The sequence below is a fragment of the Dendropsophus ebraccatus genome, chromosome 2 (assembly GCF_027789765.1).
Source record: "Dendropsophus ebraccatus isolate aDenEbr1 chromosome 2, aDenEbr1.pat, whole genome shotgun sequence".
Classification (NCBI taxonomy): Eukaryota; Metazoa; Chordata; class Amphibia; order Anura; family Hylidae; genus Dendropsophus; species Dendropsophus ebraccatus.
Genome location: NC_091455.1, coordinates 78,365,006 through 78,387,347, shown reverse-complemented (window position 1 = coordinate 78,387,347; position 22,342 = coordinate 78,365,006). Strand labels below are relative to the sequence as shown.

General features: G+C 40.0%; 1 protein-coding gene across 1 annotated transcript in view; it reads left to right on the top strand.

Annotated features, from left to right (window-relative positions):
* RTTN (rotatin) overlaps positions 1 to 22,342 on the top strand; it is a 193,543-nt gene extending 171,201 nt beyond the window's left edge. Inside the window, exons 44-50 of the mRNA XM_069957838.1 lie at positions 1,053 to 1,130; positions 6,934 to 7,060; positions 9,951 to 10,153; positions 12,150 to 12,417; positions 14,839 to 14,942; positions 17,095 to 17,164; positions 21,561 to 22,342. Coding sequence (XP_069813939.1) covers positions 1,053 to 1,130; positions 6,934 to 7,060; positions 9,951 to 10,153; positions 12,150 to 12,417; positions 14,839 to 14,942; positions 17,095 to 17,164; positions 21,561 to 21,640 — 930 coding nt within the window. The 3' untranslated portion in view covers positions 21,641 to 22,342. The remainder of the gene's footprint in view (positions 1 to 1,052; positions 1,131 to 6,933; positions 7,061 to 9,950; positions 10,154 to 12,149; positions 12,418 to 14,838; positions 14,943 to 17,094; positions 17,165 to 21,560) is intronic.

Here is a 22,342-nt window from a genome sequence, read left to right as displayed (position 1 = left end):
GATTCTCCCTTATTTATTGTTGTCACCTCTCACTGTAAATCTGACTGTGATAAGGAGGGCCCTGCTCTAACATTATCCCTACAAAGCATGAAGTGTCAACTTAATTTATTGGGCTAGTGGCCAGAATTGAATATGCAAGATTTCAGAATCTATAGATAGTAAAATAAAATAAAAAAAACACCAAAATATTTTAAAAATGTATTCAACAAAAAAGTAAAAGAGAAAGTAAAAAATAGCCCAATTTCTGATAATAAATTCCCTTTAAAGGGGTAGTGCGGCGGTAAAGAATTATTGACAGAATAACACACAAGTTATACAACTTTGTAATGTATGTAATGTCTGTGAATGGCCCCCTTCCCCGTGTCCCACCACCCCCACCCGTGTACCCGGAAGTGTGGTGCGCTATACATACCTGTCACGTGCCGACTCGTCTCCGATCTTCAGTCTGCTATGTCGTCTTCGGAAGGCCGGGCCGAATCTCTCCGAGCGTCCTGAGTGCCGGGCGCCCTCTTCAGCGTCATCGACTGCTCAGCCGCGATTGGCTGAGCCTTCCGAAGACGACATAGCAGACTGAAGATCGGAGACGAGTCGGCACGTGACAGGTATGTATAGCGCACCACACTTCCGGGTACACGGGTGGGGGTGGTGGGACACTGGGAAGGGGGCCATTCACAGACATTACATACATTACAAAGTTGTATAACTTTGTAATGTGTGTTATTCTGTCAATAAAAAAATAAAAAAAAGATGATATGAAGACAGCACAGCCAAGGAACTTCACTTTTATTCACACCAGTGCAACGTTTCAGTGCAGTGATGAGAAGCTAGAGAAAGGCTGCACTTAGAGAAGGAACATTGCACTGGTGTGATTAAAAGGGAAGTTCCTTGGATGTGCTGTCTCCATGTCGTCTTTTTTTGGATTTTCATACGTACCTGGGTCCGGTCCAGTGAGATTAGTACCCATCTACTGAGTTATCTGGTGCTGCTACAATTGTATTGTTGTTCTACTAAAAAAGAAATGTTAATGACTCCTACCCGTTCTTTTTTTATAGGAAGAAAATCTTTGCAAGCAGTTAAGAGTTAACATACATTTTCTGAGGAACTGCATTTACAAAAATGAAGAAGGGAAAGTAAGTAATTATTTCTGTGAGTAATCCTGTATTCTGCTGTATGTACAGAGGGTAAACAAACAGTCAAGCACACATCAGATGTGGGAACATTTAAAGTATTCTGTAATCTTAGCCTGTGGTCAGATTTTAAAATAAGACCAAGAATATAGAATTTATTTGCAATTACTATAGTTAGTTAGCCTTGGCTCACACTACTTGAAGACTCATACTGAAACTGAAAAACTCCAATATAATCGGGATGCCAGTTGAAGGTTAAGCCTATAATTCACCCTAAGGCCATGTTCACACAGCGTATAACACTGGCCGTTCTGTGACCTGGCCGGGTCACACAACGGCTGGTGTTAGTGAAGAACATCCCAGACAGTACTACAGTACCGGCCGGATGATCTTTATTTCTGTTTATTTCGGATGCGGGCACATCCGTGTGAGGCCTTATCCCAATTCACATTGCATTCACAGTGGAGTGTGCGGCCACTATTCAATGAATAGTGGCCGCACAAAACTAACATGTCAGTTTTCGCATCGGCCACAAGGTATCCGGCTGGGATTCCATCAGCCTGCAGTGCAACGCAAATTTAGTATTAATCACAGCGGTTGCAACAATGGTAGTCATTAGTACTAAACTGACGTTGTGTGAACATAAACTTAAATTGGAGGTCCTCGTTTTTAGTTGATGCCTTTGGCCCACCATATGTGTGATAGGGGTCCAATCAGCAGAACATCCCCTCATGGTGCCTTATTAAAATGTCTGTGCTTCACCTGTCTCCTCTCAAAATTCCCTTTTGTTCATTCAATCAGTTTGACAATTACCTTAAACCTTAAAGAATTCTGAAGCTGTTATTATTATTACATTTATCTAGCATAATTATATGTTTGCACTGGTACAAGGAGCCTAGAGGAGAATAACAGTTTCACATATCTTGTGGCTGTTGATGGCTGTTAGCTACAGAGTACCATTTCATGATCTAGTTCTAAGAATGTGAGCAGCCTTAGCTTGACCTGACTGGACTTTATGTTTCAGGATGTGCAGGATCCCAATCTTGTTAACTTTGTGGCTAAATTGGGTTGTAAATTGTATCTATAAAGTATTTTGGATGATGTTGTGTCGCTTAGTGTAACCGCAAAAGCTCCAGACTACACATAAAGGATAAAAGTATGGTAACCACGCAGAATACAGTGAGCACCATCTGCATATATAATATAGCCAATTTTCTTGCATTCTAAATGGTCCTAAAGTACTGAACCAAGTCTGCTATAAATATGTAATGAAAACATAGTATTTGAGTTATTGAAAAGAGTTGTTTGTATACACTTACTACAGAACCTATACAGGGAAAGTGACAGCAGTACAATGGCATATGCAGACAGGTGCAGCTCCGCTTTATCTGGGGGAATCACCCAGTAGTAAGGCTTAAAGGAGAAGTCCGTCGAAAATTTTTTATTAAAGTGTTGTATTGCCCTCCCGAAAGTTATACAAATCACCAATATACACTTATTACTGGGAATGCACATACTGTAACATGCTATTTTCTCTGCACTTACTACTGCATCAAGGCTTCACTTCCTGAATAACATGGTGATGTCACCACCCGACTCCCAGAACTGTGCGGGCTGTGGCTGCTGGAGAGGACGATGTCCGAGGGGCACTGAGGGACACCCTCTGCCATCATCCTCTCTAATAAAAATTACAAAAGAGAATTTGTAATCAGAAAGAGACCTCCTGTTAATGAGATTTCTTGGTGATTTTTTTTTTTTTTTTCAGTTTATTTTCATTTTGCTGTATATATCCTATATTATCCAGAAAGCCTGCAGTTTTCAGCCTAAGGCTAATAATAAACTGACGTTAGTAATCAAGCATCTCTTTTTATAGGTGTCAGATCACCCTATAACCACCAGTATTGTAGATATAGACATTAAATTGAGTGACAACACACAGTTAAGCTTTGACGCAAAAGTGTATACAGTTTATGCAAGTTGCCAAGACTTATAAAGCTTTGCTTATGTATGTTTTGGATCCCTTGTTTTTAAAAGGCCATAGCGCTTGCATTTTTTCACCTACAGACCCACATGAGCCCTTATTTTTTGCGCCACGTATTGTGCTTTGCAATGGTAGGCTGAGTTTTGCATAAAGTATGCTGCGAAACCAGAAAAAAATTAAATGTGTAATGAAATTGAAAAAAAAAAATGCATTTGTTTTATTTGGAGGGTTTTTGTTTTTATGCCGTTCGGCCTTGGGGTAAAACTGACTTGTTATACATGTTCCTCAGGTCGGTACGATTACAACGATATGTTACATGTATAACTTTTATTTTATCTGATGGCTTTTAAAAAATTCAAACCATTGTTAAAGGGAACCAATCACGGCGAAAATCCATCTTAAGATAAGGAAACGTGCTGGCACATCACCCAGCACGTTTCCTAAACATCCCCCTGTAACCTCCGTGCCCCCCTCCATCAGTCAGTAATCTTACTTTGAAGAAGTCCCGCGCTGTATGTAAATTTCCGGCAAGTAGTCACGGTGGGCGGAATTAGTCAAGGTGGGCAGAATCAGTCACAGGTCCTGGGCGTCTGTAATGGCTGTAATCACACCCAAAGGCGTGTGCTTGAGGTCCGCCTTCCACGTAACCCGGAGGCTTGCGTTTCACGTCGGCGGCGCGCTGACGTCATCCGCACGCAGCGCCGTCATCTTCTGGAGTCCGCGCATGCGCAGTACGTCGGCGTCGTCTCCCTCCGTACTGCGCATGCACGGACTACAGAAGACGTCGGCGATGTGTGCGGATGATGTGAAACGCAAGCCTCCGGGTCACGTGGATGGAAGGCAGACCTCAAGCACGCCCCTCTGGGCGTGATTACAGCCATTACAGACGCCCAGGACCTGTGACTGATTCTGCCCACCTTGACTAATTCCGCCCACCGTGACTTACTTCTTCAAAGTAAGATTACTGACTGATGGAGGGGGGCACGGAGGTTACAGGGGGATGTTTAGGAAACGTGCTGGGTGATGTGCCAGCACGTTTCCTTATCTTAAGATGGATTTTCGGCGTGATTGGTTCCCTTTAACAAATATATGTTCCTTAAAATTGCTCTATTGCAATGCTTATAACGCTTTTATCCTTTGGTCTATGGGGCTGTGTGAGGTGTCATTTTTTGTGCCATGAACTGTACTTTCTATTGGTACCTTACTTGCGTATATGCGACTTTTCGATCACTTGTTATTACAATTATTCTGGATTTGATGCGACCAAAAATGCGCAATTTTGCACTTCGGCATTTTTGCGCTTACGCCATTTACCGTGCGAGATCAGAAAGGTGATAGTTTAATAGTTAGGGCGATTACGCACGCGGCGATACCAAACATGTTTGTTTATTTATTTGTTTATTTTTATTTATAAAATGGGAAAAGGGGGGTGATTCAAACTTTTATTAGGGGAGGGGATTTTTTATTTATTAAAACCCTTTTTTTAACTGTATACTTTAACTTTTAGTCCATAGAGATCACCGCAGTATAGTTTATACAGCAATGATCGATGAGATCATTGCTGTATTACTCTGGTCTGCAGCAGACCAGAGGAATCAAATGCCGAGACGGGATCAGCGTCAGAGCGTCGTTGAGTCCCGACTCGGTAAGCAGAAGGGGGAAAATCCCCCACTAGACACCAGGGAAAGGGTGACAGTAATACTTTCAAATACAGCTGTCAGATTTTACAGCTGCATTTAAAAATATAATTAGTGGGAGCGGGATCGCAGCGGTTCAGAGCGGGGTCGCCGCGTGGCCCCCTCTGAACGCCCCCTACTGCATCATGACGTACAGTTACGCCCTGATGCCGGAAGGGCTTAATCAGTGTATTTTATTTACCTTGTGTAAGTGTTGCTTTCCTAATTCCTCATATAAAAAAATAAACAATAAAGAGTGAAACATTACTCGTTTTCACCATGGCTGTGAAAAAAAATATTAAAATATGGTATTTATCCCCTGTAAAAAAAAATAATAATAATTATAAATGGAATGAAAAATGTAGATTGTTTTCACACAGTAAAACAAAAGCAAAATGCAACAGTAAAATAGGTATAAACCACAGCCGTATTTTGAATCTAGTAATGTGCTACTAGTTAAATCTATGGAAGAACAACCGTCTGTGCACACATAGTAAAAAATATATATTTGACTGAAATTTTTCCATACACTTTAATGTAGCACATTATTAGATACAAAATATGGCCATGTTTTATACCATATATTACTGTCATATTTTGATTTTATTTTACTGTGTGTGACCATAACCTCCTTAGGGTAGGTATGACTTTTTAAAGTACTAAAAAAGGAAAATGAAATTTCTTTCAATTTGGTATTGCTGTAATTGTATGGCATATAATAAAAGTCATGTATCCCCACAGTGAACTGCAAACTTTAAATCTCCCAAAAATGTTTTTGGGATTGTTATTTTTTTTCCCAATTCACCCCACACATAATTATTAAGGTCTTTCAATACATTGTGTGATATCTTAAATGTTGCAATGAAGGCAACAAAAAAAAATTATCTTGAAAAAGTAAGGGCTTATGGAAGACAGGATAAAAACATAAAAAGTTGAAAGAGCTGTTGCCCAAGATCACTGTGTTAGGAAAGAGTTAAGAAGATTCTTTATCACTCAGAAGCCATGCTACGGCTGCAATCTACCTACAGTCACTAAAGAATGCTGAAAGCTACATTGGGATCTCTTTGGTGGCTCCATATAGAAAGAATGGAGCTTTGATGCGCATGTGCAACCCACAACTTCATTCTGAGAGGTTTTTGGGGTCCCCTTTGGGGACTCCAGCAGGTAGTGCCCCTGTGATCCCTTAGATATCTATTCTGTGAATACTCTGGAAACGGCATAACTGCCCCAATTGGGAATACCCATTTAAGGGCTGTGCATTATAAAGGAAATATCAGCCTCTTTGTCCTCTCTGTAACCTTACTAGTGTATGCAGCAAAGTTTTCATAGTTTAAGAAAACCTCATGCAGTCCTTTTGAGTAACTTTTTTTCATGATTTTATATCAGTCATGGACCCAACTGTCCTGACTGAGTGCACCATTCATTCTCTCTATAGCGGTCAAAGATAGCCAGCAATGAAAAGTCGTTTGGCAGGTGATGCCGTTATTGTCCTAAACTTGCAGCCCTGTGCCAAATTGGTGTGGCCTAGAGAGTCTGTGCCCTAGACCTGCACCGCCTCTCCATATCTTCTCCTCACCCTCCTCATCATTAGGAACGGTCCAGGCATGAATTCTCCTAATCATCACCTGTCTGAACACTGCACATGTGCTGGATAGTTAAGGCACCTGTGCAGTGTTCAGACAAGTGAAGAATAGGAGAAATCCTGTCTGGGGCATTCCTAATGAAGAGAAGAAGGGGAAGAATGACAGAGAGGCGGTGCAAGCCTAGAGCACAGACACTCTAAGCTACGCCAATTTGACACAGAGCTGCAAGTTTAAAAGTTGTTTTTTTTTTTTTTTTTTTTGGGGGGGGACAATAACTGCATCCCCTGCCGAACGGACCCCAGGACAGATCTTTGCTTAAAAGCAGCTATCTGAAGGTACAAGCAGTTTGGGGATGGGGGAGATTGTGGGTACAGAGTCGCTTTAAGACTTACCAATAATGTTTCTTTAAAGAGTACAGAACTTTATTATTTATTATTGTTATTATTATTATTATTATTATTTCTGGTTTCTTCCGTCTTTCATTTTTGAATGTTCAGAACAAAGCTGTCTCTTTGAGGCAAGCTGGACCACAACTCCTAGTTTCAAAGAATTTTTCCTTTTGGCAGGCAGCTGCCCTGGAGTCTCAGTTTGTTCCTGTGTTGTATTCTCTGTGGCCGTGGCTTTTGATGGATGATACACTGATGCAAGGTGCTTTGCAGGTTCTTTGTGTCTACACAGCAAACTTTCCCACAGGTAAAAAACAAAAATGAACTACTTCTGTGTGCCCATATATCTATCATGGCTAAATTTTATTTCATAACTGTAGCTGTAAAGATGATCGATTTTTAAGCCCTTTCTTTTCGCTCTCTGCTTATGTTTTAACACACCATAGTTTTTTGTAACATTATGATTTTTTTTTAGCTGTGTCTTTACAATAATGTAATATTTGTAAAACTCGCAACTCCTGTTCCAGATTTTCCTTTTGGGTGTGGCTATTTTTAAAAGTCCATTGACTTTGGTTAAAAAGACAGTGAAAGAAAACAAAAAAAAAAAACAGTGTGTAATATTTTATTAACTTGAATTTAATTGTGTTCTTATTTTTCATTGCTGCATATATACAAAGTGTGTGTTTTTCTAAACAGCGAAGTACATGTTTATATTTTCAAATCAGACTATATTTGGGTATGTTCACACTGAGCAAATACGGCGGAATTCCGTGGCGTAACTTTCTGCCGTAGAATCCCGCTGTGCTCAGTGTCCTACAGTGAGTGAATGAGAAGGGTGAGTGCGCGTCCGCTTCCTCACCTCTCCACTCAAAGAAGTGACGTGTCACTGCTACGAACAAAGACCCGCAGCAGCGAAGGAGCGTGCGCTCTCCCATAGACGGGCAATGACACACTGAGCACGGCGGAATTCCGCCTGATTTCCTCAGTGTGAACATACCCTTAAAGGCTTTAGAATAGTTGTGTGTTCAAAGCATAGAGGGGAATAAAAGTGTGTGAGCCAGTGTTTTGGTGCAAAATCAGATTTCTGGTGTCAATTAGATTACTAAAACAAATCAGCCAAATAGGATAAAGTTTTGCACTCTGTTCAACAGGTGGATAAGGGGATAAAACATTTGCAAATCAACTGGTCCCAGAAAATTATACAGATTTGTAAATGACATATTAAAAAAACAAGTAAACCTCAAACTTACCAGTACTTATCAGCTGCTGTACATCCTCCAGGAAGTGATGTATTCTTTCCAGTCTGAGCGTATGTCCACAGTACGGTGGATCACCCAGCTCGCCCCTGCACGTGGCCGCGTGCATCTCCGCTGGTTCCATAGGCTTCATTCTATGGTTTGGCAGATTCCACCGTCTGCCTGAAGACTGAGCAAGAGTGGTAAGAATACACCACTTCCTGTAGGACATACAATATCTAATGAGTACTAAAAGGCTTGAGGTTTTCTTTTTGAATAGTCATTTACAAATCTGTGTAATGGTTTGGCACCAGATGATTTGAAAACGGTGTAATTTCTCTGGAGGACCTACTTTACATAAGTGGGTAAGGCTCTGCTTAAAAGAGAATGTGACTCAGATGCACAGAAATTGCACAAGCAAATGCTCCAGAAACTACCGTATTTTTCGGACTATAAGGCGCACCGGACTATAAGGTGCACCTTCAATTTTAGCCTGCTAAGCCATCTAGGTTCATATATAAGGCGCACCGGACTATAAGGCGCACCACATTATAGTGTATAAGTTTGAACGAACGAAAAACGTAAGTCACCTGCTGATCACAGTACTGTATTTACTGAAGCTCCTTACTATGTCACAGTACTGAGGCTCCGAACTATGGTGGCCGTAATGCACCATGCAGGATAGGCATAATTCTGCCAGCGAGTCCAGTTGGCAGAATTCTGCATGGAGCATTGTGGCCACCATAGTTAGGAGCCTCAGTACAGTACAGTGTTGCTGTATAACCTCCAACTACTAGGTGGCACTATTGAATGAAAGTCTATGCCTGAAGCCTATGCCTGAGCCTGTATCCAGGCTGCGGAGAGCAGGGAGAGCGGTACAGCGCTACAACGGGAGAGCAGGACAGCAGGACAGGCCTGCGGAGCCATGGGCCGGTAGTCCAGGTGAGGGAGTGCTGCGCTGCGCTGTGTGGCGGGGAGATGTGAGCTCAGCAGCCTATCTGCGCCATGGAGGCCGGAGCTGTCCCGGTCCATATATAAGGCGCACTGGACTATAAGGCGCACTTACAATTTCTTAGAAAATCATAGTATTTTAAGTGCGCCTTATAGTCCGAAAAATACGGTAAGCCAAATAATAGACGGTGAAAACAAGATTGTCTAAATGTGCACCACAGTTTTAAGCAGACTAATGTATTTGGGGCATTAGTCAAATGTTTAGTCTAAACTAAGGGCGGGTTCACACTACGGAACTCTCGCGGACAATGTCCGCGGAATTCCGTCAGCTGTCCGCCCGCACGGGCACGCACTTTTCCGCCGGCTCCATAGACACCATTCTATGGGCCGGCGTATTCCGCGATCCGCTAAAAGAAGTGACATGACACTTCTTTCAGCGTATAGCAGAATACGCCGGTCCATAGAATGGTGTCTATGGGGCCGGCGGAAAGGCGCCCAGATGTGCGGGTGGACAACTGACGGAATTCCGCGGACATTGTCCCCGAGAATTCCGTAGTGTGAACCCGCCCTTAGAATTGCACATTTTTTTATTTTTATTTTCCTCCCAGAGTGTCCTATTGTAATATTCTTTTAGATCAGGTTCAGCACAGCTTTCAAAGCAGTGGACAGAGATTTTTCAGGCTGTTGCTTATCCCATAGTAAGCTGGAGACACCACTGGATCTCCCCCATCTTGTTACTCACTATTTAGTATAAAATATGTGTATGTGGTATTAGTCTTGCTCTCATACCTACCAGAATCTTCATCAGACCCCATTATATGCCACTGGTCAGCCAACATTGATTGAAGCTATGGTACGAATGTGAAACGAACATTAAATACTTTTATTTTAGGATAAAACCACTTTTAGAGCAGTAAACAGTGGGAAATTTTGCAAAAACTATAAGATGTACCTGAAGATTTTTGTTTCTTGAACTTATATTAAAAGGTAATTTATTCCCCCATTGTCAAGGATCTAGTTCATTATGTTGGACCAACACTGGACTGCCGTCCACCCAGTCATTACAGAAATCCACAACAGGCAACTCTGTACTTCACAGTGTCTTAAAGATTGCTGCAGATCCATCTTCCTGTAGCAGCCTTGTACAACAAGCAGTATTTGGTCTCCTGTCCAATGTTGCTGACACTCAAGACTGCAAATGTGTCATTCAGAAGGTATGTAAAAGAGAGAGACTAGAATGTAATGTTATGCCATATCTAACTATAACATACCTCCTGGTAATAGTAAGGTACTGGCTTTGACTCTTCGGTTGTACTTACTAGAATGAAAGGGAAAGATGTAGGTTCAGTTTGTTGGTTGACATTACCAGTATTGGTTCTATATATGGAATACATAAAGCAAAAATCTGATTTATTTACACTTGAGTTACATGAAGAACAGTACTTTTCTACATCTGGTGTCTGATCTCCTCCTCTTCCTGCTCCCAAGATGACCGCTTGGGGGGGAGTACCTGGCACCTCAGCTACTCAAATCTTGGCCAGTAACTGGCTGAGGTGGCAGGTCCTGCATCAAGTGAAGAGAAAGATGAGACAACATAGGGGCACTGGGACTAGGTATACACTTTTTCCATTATCCTCACACCACCTGAGCAACATACTTTTTTGGGGCTGGAGTGCCCTGATCCTATAACACTTTATAATGATATGTCATTGACGACATTAGGACATCCCATTAGGCTGCATTCACTCGTTCAGTATCTTCATCGTCCGTAGATGAAGTCTGCTATCTACCTCTGTAATCCATGAAAAAACATCCGTTTAGCATTCCTGTCCGTGTTTTGCAACGATCTGTTTAAAGCCTTTTTTAAATTACACTGATTACATCACATCCATGTTTTTCACCGATGTAGACAGATGTCAGATCCGTTCAATCCGTGGGGAAAAAAAAGGTTAAAAGACAGGTTAATTTGTTCCAGGAAAGACCTATAAAATTATGTGGAATTAGCAACCAAAAGATATATAATCTAGAGAGGCACACCCGCTATGCCATAATAATAATAAATGTAATACTGCTGGGTGAAGAACGGAATATGTATATTCATGTGTAGCTACAGGCTAATATAACATATAATGCCTATTTACGAAAAAATTGCCACACTACTACAAACTTTATTAAATTAGTTATCTTTATTAGATTAAAAAATATCTTCAAACAAAGAAAAAGAAGAATCAGTTTGTCAAAGGTGGAAGCCAAAACGTGCGTCAGAGATAGTGACTATTGGGATCCATTATGAGTAATTACAATGTGGATAGTGTTGTATGTATGTAGCCTCGGACCCCATAAGGATCTGTGTATTTTATTTCATTTGCACTAAGCACTTTATATTGTTCAGGTCTTATGGGACTTTTACATGCAATAGTCTGTTTGTTAGCAACTTATTATTACTAGAGATGAGTAAACCTGGAGCATGCTCGAGTCGATCCGAACCCGAACTTTTGGCATTTGATTAGCGGTGGCTGCTGAAGTTGGATAAAGCCCTAAGGCTATGTGGAAATCATGGATATAGTCATTGGCTGTATCCATGTTTTCCAGACAACCTTAGAGCTTTATCCAAGTTTAGCAGCCCCCGCTAATCAAATGCTGAATGTTTGGGTGGACTCGAATCCCGAACCCGCTTCGCTCATCTCTAATTATTACTTGTATTTATTCCTATCTATATTGTTTACATATTAGTTGCTTATAATCATGTTCTTTTATCCTAATGCCACTTCTTATCCGTGCTGATTCTTTTTTTTTTTCTTTGTTTAAAGATATTGTTTAATCTAATTAAGATTACTAATTTAATATAGTTTCTAGTAGTGTGGCAATTTTTCGTAAACAGGTGTTATATAAATGTGTGGTTAAAAATGTGTGTTAGTGGGTGGCCTGCTTTCGCTTATGCCAAGTTGGTGCTGGGGAAAAATACTTTTGGTAATGAGGTATATGTAGGGAAAATGCATGTATATTTACATATATTGAATTAGGTAGAAGCTGATATTAATATCTTGTACTACAATGAATTCCAGTTTAGCGGCATAGTATATTAGCAGGAATGTAATGCCAGTGCTGCACGAAAACATTAAAAACATTGGACTTAGTTGAGTATACAGCATATTTATGAATGGATTTTCTCATGTTTCTTTCTAATTTGCTGTTTCTTCTCATTTGCAGAGTAATTTTCTACAAAACTTTTTATCCCTCTCCCTGACAAAAGCCAATAACAAGAGCCTTAATGTTACCGCTAACCTATGGCTGAATTTTCTGTGGAATTTGTCACTGGGAAATGATGGCCAGATGATGATTATGAAGCTGAAGGGGAGCTTAGATCTTCTCCTGGAACTTACAAAATACAAGCAGAAGGCTAATTTACCTACTGCCCTGCTTATTTTACATAACATCTGCTTTAACCAAGCCAATAAACCAAAGATACTTTCCAATGGTGAGCTATCATCTAGAAACGCTTGATTTTAGATTTTTCTTATCTTTTTTGTATTGTTTGTTAAAAAAAGGAAACACAATGGCAATAAATGTCACCACCATGAGAGATCAGAAAATTTAGTGGTATTGATACTGTACTCATCATCGTCAACTTATATAACAAGTCAGCATGTAAAACAGTAAAATACTATTATGGAGGCTGAAATGTCCAGATTACTATACCATAGTGAGCAGCTTGAATTTTGAGTTGTTCCACGTAATCATAGATGATATTTGAGTAAGTGCACAAGAAGCTAGATAACAGAGTCTGGTTCATCATGGCTTATCGGGAACTCTCTAATACAGAACAATGCTAATTTGACCAGTAGAGTAAAAAAAAAGAAGGTAAGAGCTGTCTCCTAAGTTCTCAAAATATAGAACGCTTTATCCACCCCACAGACACTGGACTTAATCTAGTAGTGTTTGACAGATCATCCACTCCATTCCTGTCTTGTCCCTCTTACTGAAGTTCTACCAAGTTTCAGATCGATGTCTTGTGGTGTACATCTACTAAGAAAAGCTACTAACAGGAATTCATCCTTGATATTGATCTTATTTAACACAATCCAATTGCAGAGGTCATTGTAGAAGAAATAGTGAATACATAATATGGTCGGTGAATACCATTAATGAGTATCTGCCACGTTAAGACAGACTGTACTCCATTTAGAAGTCTGTGTGCGTGTGACCTGAAAGCCCAGATTTCCTGCATTGAGATAGGGAGATTTTTTTCTTACTAATTCTCCATAATGTGCAGGTATGATGTGTGGACAGCTCTGACTGTGCTGGTTCTCTAGAAATGTAAATTCATTTTTGCTACAAGTTTAAATTACATTTTTTATTTTGCTTGAAAACCAAGTTACCTAAACTAAAGGTTTGACAGGCTATGGAGACATATAGGTTTTAAACGGTTGTGGTCTGGTAGCCGAGACCCTCACCAGTTGCTAGAGCAAGGAAGGAGCTCAGCTAAGCACTTTTCTCACTGCAGGAGATGGATTCTGTAGCCCATTTCCTGCAGCAGGGGGAGAAAAGTTTTTACGATGAGTGGTGGTCAGGTATCCACATTACAACCAATCAATACAACCCCCACCCCACCCACCCCCACCCCAATTAGGCACTTGCTATCTATTTAAACAAAAGATGCAAAACTTAATTGTATCTAGATTATCAATTAAAAAAATGAACACGGGGCAGAGTCGAAAACGCTGGGATACTGCATGTATATTATGTACAGTGCATATAATGCTATTTATAGATGTCTCAACCACGGACATTAAAGCGACACCCAGAGTACCTGCTGATATCACGCAGTAGTTTTGTCCCTCAGTAGTATATGGCCATTAGTTTCACCCCCTCTCCTCCCCCACATTGTTTCTAAAATCGCCAAATGTTCTTATGCAAATTACTTGCATAAGAGCATTTTGGGCATTGCGCGGGGCCAGTTAGCATCACCCCCCCACCCTCCTGTCCCACCCACTATGCATATTTATATATGCATAGTGGGCGTTAAACACGGCGGCTGCGCAGGGAAGCAGTCCCGTCAACAATCCTCCCGGAGGTCCCTCAGGACATACGTATAAGGCCCCGTTCCCACTGAGCAAAACAAGCGGAATTTCGTGGCAGAATTGTCTGCCGCGGAATGCCGTTAGCCTCCCGCTCAACATGTTCATTCTTCAGCGCGGACAGAGCAGGAGCGCGCACCTCCCATAGACTCCCATTATGAGTGGGAGGCTAACGACATTCCGCTAGTTTTGCTCAGTGGGAACGGGGCCTTAGATAGACTTATACTTACTTCTTGAGGGACCTCCGAGAGGAGCGGCGGCTGCCCGGGGGATTTACGCATGCGCGGGAAGCAGCCTGCCCTCGACAGGACTACTTCCCTGCGCAGCCGCCGTGTATAGTGCCCACTATGCATATATAAATATGCATAGTGGGCGGGACTGGCTCACTGATATCAGCAGGTACTCTGAGAAGAACCTGCTGATAGTGCTGCTTTAAATTACTATGTAACCCACCATAATACTAAATACATATTACATAGTGCTTAATCATACTGTATTCATGGGCCAACCTATATCTCTACATAAAAAAAACATAGATTACTGTGCAGATATACCAAGATCCCCAGGTACTACGGCCCCCAAAGTATGACCTCCACCTCAGACTCACCGCTTTGCTTAATTCTATCCTCAGGGAGCACAGTTAGACTTTGGTATAATATTGCACAGCAGCCTTTCACATAGTTTGCTGTCTGAGTAACACATGGGTTGCTGTAACTTATGGGTCTGGACTGGCTAGTATTCCTTACAAATGTGCCATGGGAAATTAAATATCCTTTTTATATTTAGTACTAAATTAATTTATCATGGATTTTTGTTTCTAGATAAAATTATGACCATGCTATGTGCCTGCCTGGAAAGCGACAACCCCAATATTCAGAGAATAGGAGCTTCTGCATTATGGGCCTTACTTCACAATTATCAGAAGGTGGGTGCAATATGAGAGGGAACTTTTTGCAACCTATCAGCGGGTTAGGGCTACCTTTTCATATGGTGTTCCAGTGTGCTGCTTTTATGTATTAACCAATTTATTAATCTGCAAATGAGGCTGTCTGATGTACCAGGGGTGGTACTACACCCCTCAGTGCCTACCTGACCTTCTTACTAAGCACTGTAATGAACACCAAGACAGCCCCTCTGCAGCAGCTGTCATTGCAGGGGGGTGGTCACAGAAAGAATATTCACAGCAAGAAAAGAGCATCTTGATAATGGATAAATAACCTAAGGTCTAATATGTGTTTGATTAAATGTGTTTTTCTTGTATGTAAAGATGCTGTGAATACGCATAGTGCATTTTTATGACTGAGCTTCCTGTAAGCTTTCAGAGCATTTTCCTAATAAAGGATGTGTGTTATTACGAGGAGTGCTGGCCGAGGTTGTCTCGTCCTGTCATTGATTGTCGAGATTGTGTCGTGAACCTTTGATACTTTGGTGTGCTGACCAGTTTTAATGTAATCTCTGCTGACAACATATGATGTTTATGATGAATAGAAAACTTTTGTTTTACCTATGTAGCACAGACTTTATTCGCTTCTTCCTATCAAGTTGATGTGATTACAAGTTCATTAAACATGTCATGGATCACACCAATTTAGTTTCTTTTCCAAATCTTGTTAATTTTAGTATGAAAGCATTATCCTTCACCTCATCCTATTAGCCCCTTCACGTCCACAATATCGCTGCAATGAGAGCAGTTCCGCACACATCAGTGTGTCCGGGGCCGGAGATATTGACAGGCAGATGCGATCCCCCAGCTACCTGTCAATAACCCCTTAAACGCCACGATCTATAGCAATCACAGCGTTTAAGGTAGTCTGTGACAGGACTAGCCCCTGTCACTGACTGATCGAGATCCCTGCAGCCATGCTGCGGGGGTCCCGATTGCTTGTACCAACAGGCGGAGGTAAGTCACTTACCTTGATCCTGTTGGATCAGCGCTCTGTGCATAGAGTCTGCTCTCAGGCAGGCCCTATGCGTAGATCGCCAATAACACTGATCTATGCTATGGCATAGCATAGATCAGTATATGCAATCTATTGATTGCATGTTTTACAGTAAAATTGTTTTACAATTGTAAAAAGCGGAAGTGCAGATCTATTAAAGTATAACTTTATTGTTTCTGCACTGTGAGCGGCGTAAATGAAAAAAAAAAAAAAAAAACACCAGTATTGCCGTTGTTTTTAAATTATATATTAGGAAAAAATTATAAAAAGCTATTCAAATTTTTCTCTTACACCAATATGATATTAATAAAAACTAGAGATCATGGCACAAAAAAATGACACCCCAACCAGGCCGGTAAGTGGAAGAATAAAAGCACTATGTCTCTTAGAAGGTGGGGAGGAACATTTCATTTACACTGTTTATCGTGCGGGAACAATATTATTTTTTTAATAGATCGGTCAATCCCGCACCTTACGATATGTAATGTGTATTTTTAAAATATTTTTATTTGTATTATGGGAAAGAGGGTAATATAAATCTTAATTGGGGCATTTTATTAGGGATTTAAAAAAAATATGTTTTTAAACTTTTTTTTACTACTACCCACACATTTTATATTGCACATATAAGTCCCTTAGGGGACTTATATATGCAATGCTCTATGCCATAGCATAGCATTCATCAGTATTATCAGCCATCTGTGCATAGAGTCTGCCTGAGAGCAGACTCTATGAACAGATCAAAGTTCAGACAGGACAGAGGTAAGTGGCTTACCCCCTCCTGTCGGTACAAGTGTTCCCTATGCTGTGGGAGTCTCGATCTGTGAGTGACAGGTCCTTGTCCTGTCACTGACTACCGTAAACGTTGTGATCGCTATGACCATGCTGCCTGACATTAGCTCTGCATTGAAGCTTTCCTGCACACATTTAAAGCCTCTTTAGTCTTGGAACGTATAAATACGTTCCTACTGCACGGGCATGTGCAGTAGGAAGGTATATATACATATATGGGGTTAAAGACAGTTGTGGGTGAAAATGATGGCTTACATAAGACATTGAATTGAATTTTATTTTAGATAATATATACCACATGAAAGATTTATTCCAATAAGAGACTGATCTCAATCTGTACCTTAGGCAAAGGTTACTCTGAAGACTCCATTGGTTAAAGGGAGAATCGAAGATGCCCTATCAACATTGAGGAAAAGTAAGTAAAGAAATGGTGATATGTTGTTCTATATATTTACTAATCTCATGATTTGTGCCTTTTTAGATCATCTGTTCTATGGTCCTTTTTTAATATTTCTTTACGTAAGATTGTTGTACTATTTAGATGGTTATTTATGTAAAATTTGTAAAATTATAATACGAACATGCACATGTACTTTTCTTCTCTATTAATCTCAAGTGAAGGATTGGCACCTGTAATCAGAAATGTCCATATAGTAGTAAATCAGAAGTTACAGAGTTACCTTAAAAGATATTAGCCCCATTTTTATTTTTATTTTTTTGGTTTTGCAGAAAAAGTTTGTGTAAAACCGACAATAGGATCCACCACCATATTGATCACACCTACTGCAAATATAGGAAGTCACAAGCCATATTGGTTGTCATTTTTTAATTAGATTCTCCGACATGAAGAACGAAATGTCAATTTGTTAATAACTTAAAAAAAAGTCTCTCTGAGCAGCTGCTACACAGATTACAACCAATATGTCTGTGGATCCTGTTATCACTTATTTATTAATGGCAGTCATGAGGAAATTGAACTTTCCAATATGTGTGCAAGTAAAACATTATTAAAGGAGTACTTTGGCGAAAATCTTTTTCTTTCAAATCAACTGGTTTCAGAAAGTTATATAAATTTGTAATTTACTTCTTTTTTAAAGTCTTCCAGTACTTACCAGCTACTATATGTACTGCAGGAAGTGGTGTTTTCTTTTCAGTCTGTCACAGTGCTCTCTGCTGCCATCCCTGTCCAGAGAAAGAGAAATAGAAATTTTCTATAGGGATTTTCTCCTGCTCTGGACAGGAACTGTCACAGACAGAGGTGGCAGCAGAGAGCACTGTGTCAGACTGGAAGGAATGCACCACTTTCTGCAAGACATACAGCAGCTGATAAGTACTGAAAGACTGGATATTTTTAAATAGAAGTAAATTACAAATCTATATAACTTTCTGAAACCAGTTAATTTGAGAGAAAAAGATTTTTGCCTTAGTACCCCTTTAACTTGAATTCTGACTGATTTACTGATATTCTTTTCTGATTCTTTTTAAACACAGGGTTGTCATGAAAGATTATACTGTGGTATGATAACGTCAGTATATTGTGCACTGCTCTGGTCTAAACCTGCCCACTGGCTAGTACTGCGAGGCATACACCTGCTTCTCAATGGTGAAGAAAACCATTTTGAGACAAAGTATTTAGTGTGAATATATTAGTGTTAAACCACCTTAAAAATCTGCCACAAATATATTAGATGCTTAGTTTTGTTTGGGATTTATTCATGGATTTAACCTCCTTGTATTTGTGTAGTTTTTTTCCTCACTATACAGTGGGGAAAATAAGAATTTGATACACCGTCGATTTTGCAAGTTTTCCCATCTACAAAGAATGGAGAGGTCTGTAATTGTCATCGAAGGTACACTTCAACTGTGAGAGACAGAATCTATTTTAAAAATCCAGAAAATTACATTGTATGCTGTTTAAATAATTTGCATTTTATTGCATGAAATATATATTTGATACAATAGAAAAACAATGTTATATTTAGTACAGAAACCTTTGTTTGCAATTACAGAGGTCAGATGTTTCCTGTAGTTCTTGGCCAAGTTTAAGTTTTTAGGGTACAGTCAGTGCAGTCCTGTCGCCTTTGTTTTTATCCTCATGCTTCAGAATTGAGACTGTGTTATTGGGATTGCACTCATACCTTCCCCCAAAACATGGTGAGTTGAGTTCTAATATGGTCCCATCTGACTACATGACCTTCTCCCATGCCTCCTCTAGATCATCCAGAGATTGACAGTCATCTACTGTTTCTTACATTTACTAATAATTGCATCAACAGTTCTTGCCGTTTTATCAAGCTCCTTACCTAGTGTCCTGTAGCCCATCCCAGCCTTGTTCAGGTCCACAATTTTGTCCCTGGTGTCCTTAGATAGTTCTTTGGTTTTGGCCATGACGAAGAGGTTGAAGTGTGATTGAGTGTGTGGGCAGATGTTATTTATACAGGTAACACGTTTAAACAGGTGCAATTAATACAGGTAATAAGTGCAGAGTAGGAGGTCTTCTCAAAAAAAAACTAACAGGTCTGTGAGTGCCCAAATTCTATATGCTTGGTAGGTGATGAAATACCTATTTCATGCAGTAAAATGCAAATAATTATTTAAAATCAAATGTGATTTTCTGGATTTATTTATTTTGTCTTTCACAGTTGAAGTGTGCCTGCGATACAAATTATAGACCTCTCCATTCTTTGTAGATGGGAAAGCTTGCAAAATTGGAAGTGTATCAAATACTTATTTTCCCCATTGTAAGTAAATGCAGTTGCTTGAATTGTATGTTACTTTGTTATGGAAGATTGGTCTAATAAAATACAAGAGGCTAAGTCCTGTTGTTTGCCTATCCAGACAAATGTGTATGATACATACACTGTATCCTTTACTTTTAACTATTGTACTATATGCTTCAGCAACAAGGATTGGCCACATGAAAGCATCATAACATTCCTGTTATATTACTTTATTCCAAACTATTATTATGACTCCAAACTAAACAAGTGCCTAACTACATGGCCTTTTAGTTATGCGACAAGCATCAATCAGTAGCTTATGAAGGGGAGTCTGATTTCTCACAAGATGAAAGTAACAAACTTGATATAATGCACATTCAAATCAACTGTTGTCAGAAAGTTACTCCGATTTGTAAACGACTTCTATTTAACCCTTAACGACATTGGACGTACATATACGCCCCCGCAGCTTGGGCCTTGGCGCAAAAGGGTGTAAATGTACGCCTCGCCAGGGTACCAGGCTATGGAGCGGGCTCACGAGCTGAGCTCGCCCCATAGCGGGGGAGGACCGGCTGCTATCAGCAGCCAGGCTCTCACCCTCAATGGGAGGCTGCCACAATCGTGCAGGCGCCCGCCATTAACCCCTTAAACGCCGCATTGCTGCGTTTAAGTGTAAGTGACCGGAGCATCTCCGGTCTCTTCCCAATCGGGACCCCTGCAGCGTTTCTGTAGGGGTCCTGTTTTCTTTGCTTGACTGCTGGGGGTCCCTTATACCTTCCTCCATGCAGTCAAGTCTTCAATCTTCTGATAGTTTGCCACCGGCAGCCTCTTTCAGAAGATCGCAGATAAGACTGATCCCTGCTATCCTATGGCATAGCAGTGATCAGTGTGCGCAAATTATGTATGTAAAAGTCCCCTAAGGGGACTATAAAAGTGTAAAATAAAGCCCCTTCCCCAATAAAAGTGAAAATCACCCCCCTTTCCATTTTATACATAAAACACATAAAAGCTAATTAACATATAATATACCGTAACTTGCTTAATCGTCCGGTCTATTTAAATAAAACAATATTATTCCCTCGCACGTTGAACGGTGTGAACAAAAAGCTGTAAAAAAAATTGCAGAGATTGCTTTTTTTTAATTACATTTTATGTATAAAAAGAAAAAATATGCGATCAATACGTCTGATCTAGGACAAAATGTGACTAATAAAAACTAGAGATCATGGCGCAAAAAATTACACTCCATATGACCCCATAGGTGAAAAAATAAAAGCTCTATAAGAGTCACAATAGGGCCATTTTAAATACACCCATTTGCTAAAAAAAAAAGTTTTACTGCAAAACTAGCAAAACGCTAGAAAACCTAGTAAACATGATTATCGCTGTGTTCAGACTGACCTATAGAATAAAGAAAAAAATTGCGGAACCGCATTTTTTGACTCAAATTCACCCCATAATATTTCTGGGGTTCCGTCATTCATTTTATGGCAGATTGAAAAATTACAAAGTACACCTGTTCCTGAAAAAAACGACCTCACATGGCCCTGTAGGTGAAAAAATGAAAGTGTTATGGGTCTTAGAAGACGAGGAGGAAAAAACGAAAATGCAAAAGTGACAATTGGCCCGATCCTTAAGGCCATTTCAGGCTCTGTCCTTAAGGGGTTAGAAAATCCTCAAGCCTTTTAGTTACTGCTGTATGCTCTGCAGGAAGGGGCGTATTCTGTCCAGTCTAACAGGGTACACTTTGCTTCCACTTCTGTTTGTGACAGGAACTGCCCAGAGCAGTAGCAAATGCCCCCAGAAAATCTCTTCTGCATTGGACAGTTCCTGTCACAGACTGAGGTGGCAGCAGGGAGAACCTTGTCAGATTGGAAAGAATTATTATTTTTTTTAATAGAATTAATGTATAACTCTGTGTAACTTTTTGATACCAGTTTATATGAACCCCTCCCCCGCCCCCATATTTAGAGTTCCCCTTTAACACCAAAATCATTAAGTGAACTGTAGTTTGAGAAACTTCAGTCATTGGCTTTGGATAACTATCTCAGTTGTATATTATATTTATATATTTTCCTTATTTATTCACAGATGGTACTCCTTTTGAAGAAAGTCTTGAAGTTTATCATTTGAAATGTCTGGAGAATTTGGAGCTCGTCCTTGCTAGCTGAAGATGGCGCTTTTATTGTATGAGTCATCTTCAGAACTAGCCTTTGCTGGAGCTACAACATGCTTACCATCTAGGGGGCGCCCCTGTAGCCATCACTATACAGTGGCATGTCTTTTCACATTTGTTTTACTTTTCTATAAAAGCACAGCTAATGTTAACCTAGTTTTAAACACTACACAAAGTTTTACACCTGTGTAGGACTTCATTGAAAGAAGATTTGTACATCAGATAAAAGCATTTCTTCATTAGTACCTGTAAGGAATGATGATTTCTGGCTCCTGTGGTAGTCTATTACGGTCCATTATTTTCCATGTAAACCAAAAGATTCACTAAACGTTCAAAAAGACAATTCTTTCTTTCCATGAGCAATAAAGCTAGAAAATCCTGATTGCTAAAAGAATTACCACCTGCATCTAGAAATCTCGACCTATAATTTCAGAGAATCGCTTTAAGGTGATGACAGGGTGATAAATTCTGGACGTTGAAGGTTCAATTAAATAAAGGAATTAGAAGCTGTTGTTTTCTTTCTCAGTCTTTTAGCTTTAAGGAATTTGCGCCTGATTGTGTGTTGTCCTTTATATGTGGTAAATGGTTTTTGTGCATTTATGTTAGCAATACATTTTTGTTAACTTAATTTGTATATGTATTTATTGGTGTAATAAAATGATCATTGATATGATGTGCAGTATCCATTTATCAAATA